The sequence below is a fragment of the Glandiceps talaboti genome, chromosome 2 (assembly GCF_964340395.1).
Source record: "Glandiceps talaboti chromosome 2, keGlaTala1.1, whole genome shotgun sequence".
In the NCBI taxonomy this organism is placed as follows: domain Eukaryota; kingdom Metazoa; phylum Hemichordata; class Enteropneusta; family Spengelidae; genus Glandiceps; species Glandiceps talaboti.
The window spans coordinates 2,976,582-2,994,845 of record NC_135550.1 but is presented as its reverse complement, the minus strand read 5'-3'; the positions used below and the strand labels follow the sequence as shown (position 1 = coordinate 2,994,845).

At 34.9% G+C, this 18,264-nt stretch overlaps 1 protein-coding gene across 1 annotated transcript in view; it reads left to right on the top strand.

Moving 5' to 3' along the window:
• The first annotated feature begins 625 nt into the window (after positions 1-625).
• Positions 626-18,264, top strand: part of LOC144453358 (transcriptional adapter 2-beta-like) — a 32,169-nt gene continuing 14,530 nt past the window's right edge. Inside the window, exons 1-9 of the mRNA XM_078144631.1 lie at positions 626-645; positions 740-837; positions 977-1,036; positions 1,485-1,514; positions 4,012-4,106; positions 4,984-5,075; positions 7,563-7,619; positions 11,866-11,969; positions 17,996-18,068. Coding sequence (XP_078000757.1) covers positions 639-645; positions 740-837; positions 977-1,036; positions 1,485-1,514; positions 4,012-4,106; positions 4,984-5,075; positions 7,563-7,619; positions 11,866-11,969; positions 17,996-18,068 — 616 coding nt within the window. The 5' untranslated portion in view covers positions 626-638. The remainder of the gene's footprint in view (positions 646-739; positions 838-976; positions 1,037-1,484; positions 1,515-4,011; positions 4,107-4,983; positions 5,076-7,562; positions 7,620-11,865; positions 11,970-17,995; positions 18,069-18,264) is intronic.

Here is an 18,264-nt window from a genome sequence, read left to right as displayed (position 1 = left end):
CAAGTCTGATAGAGCTGAACAACATGACCTATCTCACAGTCTAGACATGTTTGATTTAAAGCGATTTTGATTAATTAATAAATGAATGTAACTTCAAAATCAATTTAATATAATTGCACATCTGTTTTGTTTTATAATTATTCTACAGTCACTTTTTTGCGTGTTATGGTTACGTTTTGCGCACGAAATCATTACACTGTCTATTCCACTCTAAAAGGCATATTTCATTATTATTGTAAAAAAAATAGACAAAATTAAACGAATGAAACTGTAAATCACTTATTCAGTCTGTATGAAATAATAAGAAAATCAAAGGAAGTGTGTTTTATGGAGAAAACAGCGACGCAGCTTAGATTGTGGCTTGAGATGAGACGTGGCTTTCAATATTGACTGGAAAATGAATCATTCGAAGGCTGGTTTTGACATTTGACAGCCAATGAAAACGAACTACGCCGTATCTAGGGTCATGATAAAGATAATTATGACTAGCTTTGCGCAGGGACGTGGTATCTATGCATGAGATGAATCTAGAGTGTCTGCACTTTCATATGTAGATAGGCGAGAAATGCTTTTACAGCGGTGCATTATGGTTCTTGTGACGTCATAGGCCTTCGTTGCACACAGGGAAGGCCACCAAAATGGCGGGTGAGTGGAGACTTTCTGAAATTTCTCGGTAATTTTGTGTTTAAAGTATCATGTCTTTTACGATCTGACCTCTTCACAATATTCTTTATTTTAGACAATAACATTAAATATTATTGTAATTATTGCCAAGAAGATATTCGCGGAATACGGGTGAAATGCGCTGAATGCAACGACTTCGACCTTTGTTTACAGGCAAGTATGACCTCCATTCTACGTCACCTCATTATGTATGCAAACTCAAATTCAACACTTTTTATTCCAATGTTTGCAACGAAATTTATCTCTAAAATTTACTGTGAAATCATTCGAAAATTTTCATTTTATTTTCCAGTGTTTTTCTGGTGGTGCTGAAATAGGAAAGCACAGAAAAGGCCACCGATATCAATTAATAGTAAGTGAAATTGTAAAATACTCCACGAATTTGCAGCCGGCGATAAGGCCGTGTGGTGTTGAGTTGCTACCATTTTGAAATAGGGATGGAATTCATAAAAATGTAACGTGGTGTTAAAATATACACATATTTATTATTATTCGTCGAGGATTGCGATTTGTAAGAGCGTTTGAATGTTACACATGGTATCCCTAAGTTTGTAATATGTTGTCGTGTTATTAATGTTTTCTATGCAGTTTCAAGGTTTTACAAGAAATGTGTTTTATTAAATGCAAACATAACTATATAATGTAATATTCTATGTCAACAATGATAAAAAAACACACAATAGGAATTGCTGTACATGTGACCTTTTGAATAATAATTACTGTTACTACATCCTCAAAATGCATGGACTTTTTTTCTGAAAAAGAAAAAGCATTATAGACAAGCATTATTTTACTTGCAGGACGTTGTCTCCTTCCCCAAAACAAAAATGGTACGTTCTACTTATTGAACCATCTGGTTATATTGCTTATGTTGTGCATGTTAATCAGCTGCAAAGCATTGTTGTGGTGGGAGGTGTTCATATCTAGTGGTAGGGCTTCATTGCTCAAATACATTGTTGAGAAGTCTGGCAACCTAGTTAGTAATGAAAATATGTGAATAACACGAAAAAAAAATGACAAGTTTGTACACATTTATGATGTAGAGGTCAGAAATTTGAGTTACTAATTGAGTTACTAAAAATACCAATGTTATAAAATTTCAAACAGCTATAAAAAGAATGTACATTGTATCACATACATGTACATATATATATATACTGCTATGTTTGTATTTTCTGCTACTATGTACTAATTGGCACATTGTAGAGATACAGTTGAAATACTAGCAGTGGGATCTAATTACAACTTGAAAGCCTACAACATATTTGACCTCTGTCTATGAAATTAAGACTTGAATTTCGATTACAGAGTCCATGATAAATTAAATCATAGTGGAAAAACAGACAGTTATATATTTAAATTACTAATGAGTGATGAGGCTGTGATGGTTATTACTGTGGTACAACAATTTTTCATGCTGACTAAGCTGCAAGCACATAGCTCACAATAGATACAAATTTACTAACATCTCTCGACTTTGGCTAGAGGGCAAATATGTCTTGTTTAGGGAATGCACCTTCAATTACACATATTTGAGCTTTCAAATTACATGTATTTGCATTGTAAAGGCAACCAACAAATTATCAAATGACTTCCTTTTAAGTGGGATTATTTCCATGTTGTTGCCATGGTGATTGTATTTTAGATAAGCTATGACATTGGTAAATGTGGCAGCTGAATTCATGAATTATGTTTGATTGGCTCTCATATTTCATTGAGGGCAGTGTTGCACGTTACTAGAAACATTGATAGTACTTGAGCTGGAAACAAACTAAGAAACAAACCACTGTGCTGTAAGGTGCTATGTATTATTAGTGGGATTGAGAAATATTTAGAAATATTGAGATCCAAGCTATAACTTAAAAGGCAAAAGGTATAAATTTATTTACCCTATGTTGGTAGTTACATGTAGTAATAGTATATAGTTAATGCAGATATGATGGCTATTTTTGTATGAGCTCAAAATATCGTTAATATAAACAAATTCTTGGTGACACTCCTATATTCCAGTACTGAAATTTCATTTGGAATATATGTTGGGCCTCAAAACAAATTTATATATAGCTTCAAGTTCTGTTGAACCAGATGTGGTCAAATTAAAATATGATTCTGTGTGGAAAATTGTCTGACCCATGGGTTATGTCTGCTCAGCTGTTTATTCACTGATTCCAAGGAGACAGTTATTGAGGTTGTAGCATAGTTGGTTTGATATCACCATACCTTATGATTAATTTGCATCTCTGATAACAAGCCTGGAAGTGTTATTGAGTGATTTTACTAACAAAGACTATTTATGAAAGAGAACAACAACACTAGTGTATCAGCTTTATTTAGCTTAGGGGGGTAAACACCCCCCTCCCCACCACACACAGTGTGGGATTTGTCCAAATAGTAGGTTCCAACCATAAATAAGTCAGTTTATGAAAATGCTATTTTTGGCTACCCAACTTATTCCCACCTCCATGAAAATATTCCTGGAAGAACAATTGAGCTGAAGAATTGGGACTAAAATTGGACTTATTTTGCCATTATGTATTTATATGTGTGTTTGTGCTTAATTTATATTTTCTTTTGCCTAAGAAAGACTGCCAGTTTTTCAAAGTCTGATAAAACTCCTTGCTAATTTACACTAAACAATATAAAAAATTGCTATGTAGTCATATCAGTGTTTTGCCTAAGGGTAGTTCCGTACAGGCTGATGTGAAGGGGAAATGGGTGGATGTAGTACAATGCCTGGATAAAGAGTTCATGCTTATCAAAATTTGAGGTGGATCTCATCCTTGATGGTAATCAAGGCCATTTGTCAATTTTCTACCCTTAATAAAAACACTGAATATAAACATCTTGTAATGTTTTTCATTAGAAAATTAAATTTTTGATTTCCATAATAGAAAATTTAATTTTTTGATTTTTCACTTATGCTGGTAGAGACGTTAAGGGTATAGATAAAAGTCATTTCATACACTAATTCACATTTCACTCTTTTTATCGATATCAAGCAGGAATTTAAAGTCTTTCATTGACTGGTTGATATGACTTTTTATTCTTGTGTATACCAAATCATTCTAATTGTTTTTATTGTTAATGTTGGCTGAGAGGAAGTGTTGCATAGTTTAACTGACTCACCAGAAGTAGGATGCTGTCTAAAACATGTGCTAGCGGTTTTGACTGGTTTTGCTTGATACCAATATCACCCTTTGTTTACAAACAATGAGTGTGTGGGATGTTATTAGCTACACATGAGTTGGCTCCTAAAACAAGATGTAACTTGTTGCCTCTCCTTTTGTTATCATACTTTCAATGTTATGTCTGTTTTGACTTTCTTAGGACAATGGTAACTTTTCAATTTTTTGTGGTGACTGGACGGCAAATGAAGAACTTTTGATGTTAGACGGTATAGAGCAATATGGCTTTGGTAGTTGGTGAGTTTTCCACATTAATATCTTGATAATAAACTGGTTACTGCAACTATATTTGTGGTCTTTATTTTATTATAGATAATACTTGTTATGTTTGTGGTCTTTATTTTATTATAGATAATACTTGTTATGTTTGTGGTCTTTATTTTATTATAGATAATACTTGTTATGTTTGTGGTCTTTATTTTATTATAGATAATACTTGTTATGTTTGTGGTCTTTATTTTATTATAGATAATACTTGTTATGTTTGTGGTCTTTATTTTATTATAGATAATACTTGTTATGTTTGTGGTCTTTATTTTATTATAGATAATACTTGTTATGTTTGTGGTCTTTATTTTATTATAGATAATACTTGTTATGTTTGTGGTCTTTATTTTATTATAGATAATACTTGTTATGTTTGTGGTCTTTATTTTATTATAGATAATACTTGTTATGTTTGTGGTCTTTATTTTATTATAGATAATACTTGTTATGTGGGGGAAAATTGTTCTTAGAACATAGTCCTCATTGTACTGTGGTTACAACAGGAAGTTTCCTTTTCTTTTTTTTATAGAAAAGTTATTTATTTTATTTATTATTTATTATTTGGATCAGGCTCAAGGCCCATATAAAGAAGTACACCAGGAATTTTCAAGAAAATACATAAAAAAAATCCTCAAAAACCAAACTAATAAAAAAAAAAATAGTGACATAAATCAATATGTTTAGTATGCTATTCAAAGTAGATTGTGTTGATTTTGGTCTGTACTTATTAAATTGAATTATGTGTCTAGAATTAGAGTGTAATTTTGTTGAAAGAGTCGTCCTTTAGTCAGGTGGTGGATTTGATTTCTTCACTGCTAGTGACTGATATCTATTGATTGCATTGCAGGGAAGACATATCAGACAATGTTCAGACAAAGACACCGGCAGAAGTCATGGAACATTATGAACTCATGTATCTTATAGGCAATATAGGAAGAGGTAGGTAGACTGCAGTTATTGTTGGGATGTAAAGTGTTTGACAATTGTGTGTCTATAAGTTGTCTATAGACTAGATATTGTTGGGGTGTACAGTGTTTGACAATTGTGTGTCTATAAGTTGTCTGTAGACTAGATATTGTTGGGATGTACAGTGTTTGACAATTGTGTGTCTATAAGTTGTCTGTAGACTAGATATTGTTGGGGTGTACAGTGTTTGACAAATGTGTGTCTATAAGTTGTCTGTAGACGAGTTATTGTTGGGATGTACAGTGTTTGACAATTGTGTGTCTATAAGTTGTCTGTAGACTAGATATTGTTGGGGTGTACAGTGTTTGACAAATGTGTGTCTATAAGTTGTCTGTAGACTAGATATTGTTGGGATGTACAGTGTTTGACAATTGTGTGTCTATAAGTTGTCTGTAGACGAGTTATTGTTGGGATGTACAGTGTTTGACAATTGTGTGTTTATAAGTTGTCTGTAGACTAGATATTGTTGGGGTGTACAGTGTTTGACAAATGTGTGTCTATAAGTTGTCTGTAGACTAGATATTGTTGGGGTGTACAGTGTTTGACAAATGTGTGTCTATAAGTTGTCTGTAGACTAGATATTGTTGGGGTGTACAGTGTTTGACAAATGTGTGTCTATAAGTTGTCTGTAGACTAGATATTGTTGGGGTGTACAGTGTTTGACAAATGTGTGTCTATAAGTTGTCTGTAGACTAGATATTGTTGGGGTGTACAGTGTTTGACAATTGTGTGTCTATAAGTTGTCTGTAGACTAGATATTGTTGGGATGTACAGTGTTTGACAATTGTGTGTCTATAAGTTGTCTGTAGACTAGATATTGTTGGGGTGTACAGTGTTTGACAATTGTGTGTCTATAAGTTGTCTGTAGACTAGATATTGTTGGGGTGTACAGTGTTTGACAATTGTGTGTCTATAAGTTGTCTGTAGACTAGATATTGTTGGGGTGTACAGTTATAAATATATGTGATACCCTTGGATATCATTTACCAAACTGAGACTCTAATACAAATATAACTTTTCCTGTATAATCTCTCTCACTAGATCCAAAAGTGTTGTTAGACAGGCTAGGTTCAATCTGATTAAAATCTGATGAGGTGAAAGCCGCTAGATGTTTTTATTTACCTCTATTTCCATCATTTTGTGTTGTTTGTTTTGTTCCTGGTGCAGTGATCGCCACCTTCCCACATCTGACCCTGTGGAATAGAAATCTTGTTTATGTAAATCTCAAGGATCTTGACACGTTTCATGAACCATAGACCCTCCACCCACAGGATATGCAACTGCGGCATTAACAAGCGATGTGCGTTTGCATACATTATTTATGATTAATCCGATTACGTATAACGGTAATGCAGACTTCCTGTCCGGGATGTAAAAACCTCACAACGCTACATAAATCGCATGTAAAATCTCGCAAAAGACGAGAAGAGATTATACGTGGTTATGCTAATTTATGTTGATAACCACAACACATCATGGCATGGCATGGCGTCTTCCAGTGAGGATCATGAATTTTCTGGTGTCTTTGACGACGATTTTTTATTTTTGTCAGCTATGTATACACAAGGAAGGACTCGATAGTTAAACAAGCGGATAACGGCATTCATACAGATACAGATACAGATACTTTATAGCCATGTGTTTAAAAAAAAACCCAACAACCGATTGAAACACTGTACTCAAAGCGTACTGCAACAATCGCAAATAATGGACAGCTTACGCAATCAATTCTTCTTTTCATGCCATAGAACAACAAAATACACGACAAGACTATGTATGCAGTTACCTAAAATACTATATATCTTGTTGGGGTCTTCAACCAGTTGTAAACTTCGAAATGGTTGGAAAATTTAGTTAAAAACATGTCAGATAGCTAGCAACTCTCACTGAGTCACAGTGAGTGTAAACAACTCGGAAACGGACAGGAAATGCTTATTTAGCTTAATGTATGCAAACAAACATCGTACAATAAAAATTTAGAGATCCTTTGATGTTTACCGCAGTTGCGTATCCTGTGGGTGGAGGGTCTATGCATGAACCAATCAGCATACTTCTTTAAAAATCATTTGAGAGATGGCACTGCCACCATCAACGCAATCCTCCATGTGTACATTTGGGGTTTTTCTTCATTTTCTCCAATGGGTGCAGCTGCCAATGTAACACTCATCCTGATTGGCCACTCAAAAGCATGAGATTCAAAGAGACTTTCTATTACACAGGGTCAGATTTGGGAAGGCGGCAATCACCCGAAACAAAACAAAAAGACACAAAACAGTGGAAATAGAGGTAAAGACATCTAGCCACTTTCACCACATCAGATTTTAATCAGATTGGGTTCAGGCTTGCATTGCAGTGCTTGAATATTAGCATTTGTGACCATATTTCTTGTTACTGTTACAGTAGTTTTATAGTATTGAGTGAAGTAGAAACATATGCTTATTAGACTTTTCTCTGTTTCAGGGTCTCTTCCACCAAACTTTTGTACTAAGGTGATTGACCATACAACACCAGCTGATGGTAAGCTATCAATCAAGTTGTCTGTTTCTGTTTTGTTACATTTACACTCATCAAATATCAGCCATGTTATCATATTTGATAAATATTAATATCATATACCCAGTATATCATATACCCACTTTGCCCATTGTCACAAACCATGGCCTGTTTTACAGCAACATTCTTAACGAGCCTCCCACTGGACTTGGATGCATTCATATACTATATCCGTATTTATGGCATAGCTAATTTATTTGTTTTGTATGTAAACACTACAACCAATCAGATTGCCCCTTGCATACCATGTGATATACTGCTAATGCCTTGGCAAAAGCCTAGTAGGTCAACAGAAAACTGACTTGGCCAAGTTTGGTTCTTGTTGCTGAAATTGTATTTTTGCCATCCTACAAACAAGATTGGATTGATACATGTATGAACATAAAATAATGATGTATAAATCCTGCCTCAACGTGTCAAGCAGGGTTTGTGAGAGCATGGATTTGTTGTACCGTCAGACCAGGAGTCTGATACAATCGTGAGTTTGTAGCAAGTACCGAAGTAGGTTACAACATGGATTATCTCAATAGGGCCATGTTTACAACAAGCCAAGATTGGCTGATTCAAGCGAGTTCACTTGAGATAATTTTAACTCCATTCACAACTTGTAGTTATTGAAGTGTTGTTTACCAAACTCTTGATTTTACAAGGAACTAAACCTGTGCTGAATGCTAACTTTAAGTACGGCCTTTTAGCACAGTTTGTTCGGGCGAGTGAGTTAAGAACGTCTAGATGACAGCATTCATCACCCGGACTAGTATAAATACTCTGTACAGTACCCGTTTATCTGCCCGTAATGTAAATGTCCGACAAATCTTTCCCCGTTTTTACTTTATACTCTTTAACGCCGTCAAATATTGGTTATCCTAGATTTAAATGAGACTAGTAACTTTTACTCGGGTCTTTTGAATCGCTCGTTCACATTGACTCAGTGCATGCATCTGTACAATGTTGGCTGTTCATGCTAGCTAGCTGTGTTGAACTCAGTTGATCATTGTCGCTAACCACAGATTTTTTTACTACAACGTTAAAAAATCGCCGTGTGAATGTCCATCATTTCTGTTGTACTCCCCAATTATAGTTTGTAGGACTTCTTTTTGGGAAAGTTGTATGTGTGAATACCCTGTAGTTTTTCTGCTTTGCTGTGAACTTTGCGGCAGTTGCAATAATTCGCTATAACATGAGGCCACTGTTATCTGAAATGCATTCTTTGAGAGACGGACTTTCATTGCTTATGAATATGTATTACGTATACGTGAGGTAAGATGCTAGAGTTTTGTTTCGAAATGTAGTGGGAGAAATAATAACTCTGGTTTGCGCGAATGACTTTGCCCAGATATGGCAAGCTCATCGATAGCTGTTCGCTCAGTGATTTAGTGTTGTCAATATTTTTACATTTTTTGTGAGTAAAGTAATATTTCACTGCCAATGTATGTGAGTCAAATGATGTTTCCTTGCCACTACATGGTATATGATAAAACCTTTCTGTAGCCCAGATATGGATTTTGGTAGTACATCTTACGAGCCTTCCTAAAGTTGGGCCCCTTCCGCTGTACATCTCAGTCTGCAACACCCATATCTGGACCATAAAGATTAACGTTCACTAAATATGATAAGCATGGTGGTATTTTCATCAAAATACAGCAAGTTTCTTACTGAAACACCAATATCTATATGTACTGTGAATATGTTCAGCACAACTGAAAAGATAAGGTTCAGTAGTGCTATAGGCATGATGTGGTGTGTGTGTGTGTGTGTGTGTGTGTGTGTGTGTGTGTGTGTGTGTGTGTGTGTGTGTGTGTGTGTGTGTGTGTGTGTGTGTGTGTGTGTGTGTGTGTGTGTGTGTGTGTGTGTGTGTGTGTGTGTGTGTGTGTGTGTGTGTGTGTGTGTGTGTGTGTGTGTGTGTAAACAACTTAATGGTTAAAGTCAAAAACAGCTAAACCAATTGCCATAATATTTGGTGGGTCCATTACCTTGGGTGTCTAGTTGGGAAATTGTTCAAATACGAATGATCTTACCACCGGTTTGTGATTTGGGTAAAAAAAATGTGATTTTTGGTCAAAAAACTTAAACTCAAAAACTACTGGGTAGATTGGGCTGAAATTTGGGTGAAACATTCTTCAGGGTGTTTTACTAAGAATTGTTCATGACATGATGGTCCCATCAGTGATATGCAAATTAGGGATAAAAATGTGTCTTTTTGGTCAAAAATCTATAATTCCAAAACCACTAAGCAGATTGGGCAGCCTGGCTGAAATTTAATTTGGATGCATCTAGGGATGTATGGATGAAAGAATATTAAGCAGTAAAAATGTTCATTTTTGGTCAAAAACTTATATCTCAAAAAGTACTTGGTCGATGAGTCTGAAACTTGGTGAGATGTTTCTGAAAGTGTTATTCTGCAGATTTTCTTCAAAACATTTTGACAAAATGGGCCATAGCAACCATGATCATGCCCTTAGCAACAACCAAATGGCAGTATATTTTGGTCAAATAACAACATCATGTGGTAGGCAAGTGAGTAAACATTCCAAAAATGTATGTAGAGTTGCCTAGCAATAAGACCATGCCCATAGCAACAGCCAAATAATCACATGTTTTGCAACAATAACAACAGGAATTGAACGATAAATGAATAAACATTCAAAAAAATGTATGCAAATGTGCCTGGCAACAAGACCACGCCCTTAGCAACAGCCAATGATCACATATATTGCAAAGATAATGAGAATCAAAAGACAAATGAATAAACATTTTAAAATGTATGCAAATATGCCTAGCAACAAGACCATGCCCATAACAACAACCAAATGATCACAAACATTGCAAAGATAATATCAGGAATTCATACACAAGTGAACAAAAACAAACAAAAATGCTTGCAAATATATCTAACAAGATGACCACGCCCATAGCAACAGTCAAATGATCGCGTATATCGCAAAGATAGCAACATGGTTGAATAGTCAACTGGATAGTCATTCAGCAAATGAACACCTATTGTTAGCATGGCCTAGCATATGGATAAACATTTTTAATACAGTTGTGCTACAACGTCATTGGCGGTATTTTTATAGCATCCAGCTAGGACAGGTGTGGCTTCCCAGTCAAAGCCAGTCAAAGCAATGCAATGAATCAACCCAAATGGTGTTTCCAAAAAATACATGAAAGTGATATTGTGTTATAGAATTTCAGAGAATTGTCAAAAATATAAGACAGTTCAAATCGGACAGTAAAATTGTATAACGTGAGGTCTGAAGATATGTAGAATGTATATTGCAGTGTAAATGTATGTATTGTGTGTCACTGACATTCCATTATAGGGGATACAGTTTAGATACATAAAGATTGTTGTCAGACAAATCCCACTCAGGAAAAACACATGGTATAATGATGTGCACAACACACACAAGATTTGTTTCTTTCCAACCCATGGTATTGAAGTCATTGAGTAATTGTAAACATATCGTTGCATAGAAATTTGGTGTGTAATATGAATACTACATGATAAGTTTATAACCAGTAGTTACTCAAGTTTACACTTATGGTGCTCTTAGAAACTACCTTGATTTTTTGACCATATATGAACTATATTGAAGTGTGACATACCCCATGTTGATGCGTATGTGTAAAACTCCATAATATTGTATCATCTTCCGAAGACATAGCTATTAAAGACAACGCTTTTTAAAGGTGATTCAAAATGCTCACATTCACTATCGCTAATTTGCTAGACGACATGTTTGTGAAATGCATTTTGGTTTTAAAACTTTTCAAAAGCGTCTGCAAACACCTTAAAATGACCCTTTTTCAGTCACTTCCCTTCGGATTTACTTCGAGAGTTTTCGGGTATTTCCGGTCCCACCTAGACCACGGGATTTTATGACGTCATAAAGAGACATGGATAGCACGTAGCCTATGGCGAGCGTAGTCACTAGGTGAACAAAACTCAACAGCATTGTGAAAAAATACATTGCTAGTGGTTGTAACAGACATCAGTAAACAAAAACTACACTCTACATGTCTTATTAACCAACATTTACCGATATTTACTCACACTTTCTGACTAATTGGCAGTGTCTGTGGGTATAAATGCTAAAATATGATATCCCCATATTATGGCAAAATAAATAAAAAACGGCTAGACTAGATATATAAGTTAATATCCAAATCATAATAAAATGTATCACTTTACTCATATTCTCTCTAGGTCCTTTGTCACCTTCACTAACAACTCCATTTACACCAGTGGAAATGACTTTACCTGAACAACAAGAACTTGGTTATATGCCGTATAGGGATGATTTTGAAAGGGTAAGTGTACTTTTTATAGTCCCATCAAATGCATCTCATGGGGCTACATGGGACTTCTACACCAGTGTGTTTGCTATAAAGGGCAAGTGATAAAATCTACATAAGTTCCCCACTCATCTAATTGGTGTTCCCAATCAAAATCATGGCACATGAAGAACTATGTCAGTTTTACACAATCATGGTACATGGTACAAAATCGTGGTATAGTTAATGCATATGAAACTATACCAGTTTTATCTAATTTCATCTTTTATGTTACTGTGGTTTCCTGATATGAGAGAAAACACTGTAATCTGTACTTGTACTGATGTGTATCGGTGCACTAAACATGTGTAAAATGTTTGTTATTGTATGTACAATAACAAAGCTTTTACACATTTATTAATCTTTTGCAATGTATTTAGTTACAAATAAGGACTCGGCATATGTTGCCTCACATTGATTTTTAGCACTCGTCCAACATATCATCATAACCTATATATCATATAAAAGCAATTGTTCAGTAGTATATACTTCTACTGTGTATTACTTCTACTGTGTATTAGGGGATTACTTCTACTGTGTATTAGGGGATTACTTCTACTGTGTATTACTTCTACTGTGTATTACTTCTACTGTGTATTACTTCTACTGTGTATTACTTCTACTGTGTATTACTTCTACTGTGTATTACTTCTACTGTGTATTAGGGTATTACTTCTACTGTGTATTAGGGCATTACTTCTACTGTGTATTAGGGGATTACTTCTACTGTGTATTAGGGGATTACTTCTACTGTGTATTAGGGGATTACTTCTACTGTGTATTAGGGGATTACTTCTACTGTGTATTAGGGGATTACTTCTACTGTGTATTAGGGTATTACTTCTACTGTGTATTAGGGGATTACTTCTACTGTGTATTAGGGTATTACTTCTACTGTGTATTAGGGTATTACTTCTACTGTGTATTAGGGCATTACTTCTATTGTGTATTAGGGGATTACTTCTACTGTGTATTAGGGTATTACTTCTACTGTGTATTAGGGGATTACTTCTACTGTGTATTAGGGGATTACTTCTACTGTGTATTAGGGTATTACTTCTACTGTGTATTAGGGGATTACTTCTACTGTGTATTAGGGTATTACTTCTACTGTGTATTAGGGTATTACTTCTACTGTGTATTATTGTATTACTTCTACTGTGTATTAGGGGATTACTTCTACTGTGTATTAGGGTATTACTTCTGTGTATTAGGGTATTACTTCTACTGTGTATTAGGGCATTACTTCTACTGTGTATTAGGGGATTACTTCTACTGTGTATTAGGGGATTACTTCTACTGTGTATTAGGGGATTACTTCTACTGTGTATTATTGTATTACTTCTACTGTGTATTAGGGGATTACTTCTACTGTGTATTAGGGGATTACTTCTACTGTGTATTAAGGCATTACTTCTACTGTGTATTAGGGGATTACTTCTACTGTGTATTAGGGGATTACTTCTACTGTGTATTAGGGGATTACTTCTACTGTGTATTAGGGTATTACTTCTACTGTGTATTAGGGGATTACTTCTACTGTGTATTAGGGTATTACTTCTACTGTGTATTAGGGTATTACTTCTACTGTGTATTAGGGGATTACTTCTACTGTGTATTAGGGGATTACTTCTACTGTGTATTAGGGGATTACTTCTACTGTGTATTAGGGTATTACTTCTACTGTGTATTAGGGGATTACTTCTACTGTGTATTACTTCTACTGTGTATTACTTCTACTGTGTATTAGGGGATTACTTCTACTGTGTATTACTTCTACTGTGTATTACTTCTACTGTGTATTAGGGGATTACTTCTACTGTGTATTACTTCTACTGTGTATTACTTCTACTGTGTATTAGGGGATTACTTCTACTGTGTATTAGGGGATTACTGCTACTGTGTATTAGGGGATTACTTCTACTGTGTATTAGGGGATTACTTCTACTGTGTATTACTTCTACTGTGTATTACTTCTACTGTGTATTAGGGGATTACTTCTACTGTGTATTACTTCTACTGTGTATTACTTCTACTGTGTATTAGGGGATTACTTCTACTGTGTATTACTTCTACTGTGTATTACTTCTACTGTGTATTAGGGGATTACTTCTACTGTGTATTAGGGTATTACTTCTACTGTGTATTAGGGGATTACTTCTACTGTGTATTAGGGGATTACTTCTACTGTGTATTAGGGTATTACTTCTACTGTGTATTAGGGTATTACTTCTACTGTGTATTAGGGTATTACTTCTACTGTGTATTAGGGGATTACTTCTACTGTGTATTAGGGGATTACTTCTACTGTGTATTAGGGTATTACTTCTGTGTATTAGGGTATTACTTCTACTGTGTATTAGGGGATTACTTCTACTGTGTATTAGGGGATTACTTCTACTGTGTATTAGGGGATTACTTCTACTGTGTATTAGGGGATTACTTCTACTGTGTATTAGGGGATTACTTCTACTGTGTATTAGGGCATTACTTCTACTGTGTATTAGGGGATTACTTCTACTGTGTATTAGGGTATTACTTCTACTGTGTATTAGGGTATTACTTCTACTGTGTATTAGGGTATTACTTCTACTGTGTATTAGGGTATTACTTCTACTGTGTATTAGGGTATTACTTCTACTGTGTATTAGGGTATTACTTCTACTGTGTATTAGGGGATTACTTCTACTGTGTATTAGGGGATTACTTCTACTGTGTATTAGGGGATTACTTCTACTGTGTATTAGGGGATTACTTCTACTGTGTATTAGGGTATTACTTCTACTGTGTATTAGGGGATTACTTCTACTGTGTATTAGGGGATTACTTCTACTGTGTATTAGGGGATTACTTCTACTGTGTATTAGGGGATTACTTCTACTGTGTATTAGGGGATTACTTCTACTGTGTATTAGGGGATTACTTCTACTGTGTATTAGGGGATTACTTCTACTGTGTATTAGGGTATTACTTCTACTGTGTATTAGGGTATTACTTCTACTGTGTATTAGGGCATTACTTCTACTGTGTATTAGGGGATTACTTCTACTGTGTATTAGGGTATTACTTCTGTGTATTAGGGTATTACTTCTACTGTGTATTAGGGCATTACTTCTACTGTGTATTAGGGGATTACTTCTACTGTGTATTAGGGGATTACTTCTACTGTGTATTATTGTATTACTTCTACTGTGTATTATTGTATTACTTCTACTGTGTATTAGGGTATTACTTCTACTGTGTATTATGGTATTACTTCTACTGTGTATTAGGGTATTACTTCTACTGTGTATTATTGTATTACTTCTACTGTGTATTAGGGGATTACTTCTACTGTGTATTAGGGGATTACTTCTACTGTGTATTAGGGTATTACTTCTACTGTGTATTAGGGTATTACTTCTACTGTGTATTAGGGTATTACTTCTACTGTGTATTATTGTATTACTTCTACTGTGTATTAGGGTATTACTTCTACTGTGTATTAGGGTATTACTTCTGTGTATTAGGGTATTACTTCTATTGTGTATTAGGGTATTACTTCTACTGTGTATTAGGGGATTACTTCTACTGTGTATTAGGGTATTACTTCTACTGTGTATTAGGGTATTACTTCTACTGTGTATTAGGGTATTACTTCTACTGTGTACTAGGGTATTACTTCTACTGTGTATTAGGGTATTACTTCTATTGTGTATTAGGGTATTACTTCTATTGTGTATTAGGGTATTACTTCTACTGTGTATTAGGGGATTACTTCTACTGTGTATTAGGGGATTACTTCTACTGTGTATTACTTCTACTGTGTATTACTTCTACTGTGTATTACTTCTACTGTGTATTACTTCTACTGTGTATTACTTCTACTGTGTATTACTTCTACTGTGTATTAGGGTATTACTTCTACTGTGTATTAGGGCATTACTTCTACTGTGTATTAGGGGATTACTTCTACTGTGTATTAGGGGATTACTTCTACTGTGTATTAGGGGATTACTTCTACTGTGTATTAGGGGATTACTTCTACTGTGTATTAGGGGATTACTTCTACTGTGTATTAGGGTATTACTTCTACTGTGTATTAGGGGATTACTTCTACTGTGTATTAGGGTATTAGGGGATTACTTCTACTGTGTATTAGGGTATTACTTCTACTGTGTATTAGGGTATTACTTCTACTGTGTATTAGGGCATTACTTCTATTGTGTATTAGGGGATTACTTCTACTGTGTATTAGGGTATTACTTCTACTGTGTATTAGGGGATTACTTCTACTGTGTATTAGGGGATTACTTCTACTGTGTATTAGGGTATTACTTCTACTGTGTATTAGGGGATTACTTCTACTGTGTATTAGGGGATTACTTCTACTGTGTATTAGGGGATTACTTCTACTGTGTATTAGGGTATTACTTCTACTGTGTATTAGGGTATTACTTCTACTGTGTATTATGGTATTACTTCTACTGTGTATTATGGCATTACTTCTACTGTGTATTAGGGTATTACTTCTACTGTGTATTAGGGTATTACTTCTACTGTGTATTAGGGTATTACTTCTACTGTGTATTAGGGTATTACTTCTACTGTGTATTAGGGTATTACTTCTACTGTGTATTAGGGTATTACTTCTACTGTGTATTAGGGTATTACTTCTACTGTGTATTAGGGGATTACTTCTACTGTGTATTAGGGTATTACTTCTACTGTGTATTAGGGGATTACTTCTACTGTGTATTAGGGGATTACTTCTACTGTGTATTAGGGGATTACTTCTACTGTGTATTAGGGTATTACTTCTACTGTGTATTAGGGTATTACTTCTACTGTGTATTAGGGCATTACTTCTACTGTGTATTAGGGGATTACTTCTACTGTGTATTAGGGGATTACTTCTACTGTGTATTAGGGGATTACTTCTACTGTGTATTAGGGGATTACTTCTACTGTGTATTAGGGGATTACTTCTACTGTGTATTAGGATATTACTTCTACTGTGTATTAGGGGATTACTTCTACTGTGTATTAGGGGATTACTTCTACTGTGTATTAGGGGATTACTTCTACTGTGTAGTAGGGGATTACTTCTACTGTGTATTAGGGGATTACTTCTACTGTGTATTAGGGGATTACTTCTACTGTGTATTAGGGGATTACTTCTACTGTGTATTAGGGGATTACTTCTACTGTGTATTAGGGTATTACTTCTACTGTGTATTAGGGCATTACTTCTGTGTATTACTTCTACTGTGCATTAGGGCATTACTTCTGTGTATTACTTCTACTGTGTATTAGGGCATTACTTCTGTGTATTACTTCTACTGTGCATTAGGGCATTAAAGACTTTTGAGACAAATTTTAACTGACAGCCCAACCCAACATCAGTTGTGTTATGATGAGAAACACAATTAAGTATGGGCACCCTTATCACCTTGAATTCAAGTTCCCAATCTGATTACAGTAAATCCAATGTAGTGTAACACAGTGTGATTTATTTTTGGCAATTACGTTTAGTGTTATTTGTTCTTTTGTGGGTGCTCATTAAACACTCTGACACAATACCATAGGTTGTCCTGAGCCACATGCGGGTGCTGAGCAAATTCACTTAATTAATGAGAAGGCGTAACACATCGAAACATACAGGTACAGAACTTCAGAATGCTCTGTTTGAAAAGAGTTTGAGCACAGAGTGCAGACAACAATGATGTTATCGTTATTGTTTGGTGGTTCTCTTTGAATTTTGAATTTTGAGTTGTATATTGTAAGACGGATTCTGATTGGCTACTCATAAGTATGAGATTGGGTTCAAGAAAACCTATGGTATTGTGTCAGATGTATGTAGTGAGCACTCACAAAAGAACAAACTACAGTAAAGGTAACAGCCAAAAAGAAATTGCAGCTTGAACACTAGATGGAATTTTAATCAGATGGAGTTCTGCCAAGCCTAAAAATACCCATTCATGATTATACAATGATTATAAAATGCTTCATTTTATTTGCAGGAGTATGACAATGATGCTGAAACTTTAGTGAGTAATTTAACTGTAGATTTAAACGATGAAGACTTAGATACAGGTCAGTCTCTTTTATTTAATATTTTCCCCATCATTATTTGGTATATTTGCAGAGTCACATGGCAATTTAGACAATGTTTCATACTTTGATAATAGAAGTACTCACATGACAATTTAAATAGTTTTTAATATTCTAATAATTGTAGTACTCACATGTGTTAACAATAGGTTGAAATGTATAAAGTACCCTGGTACTT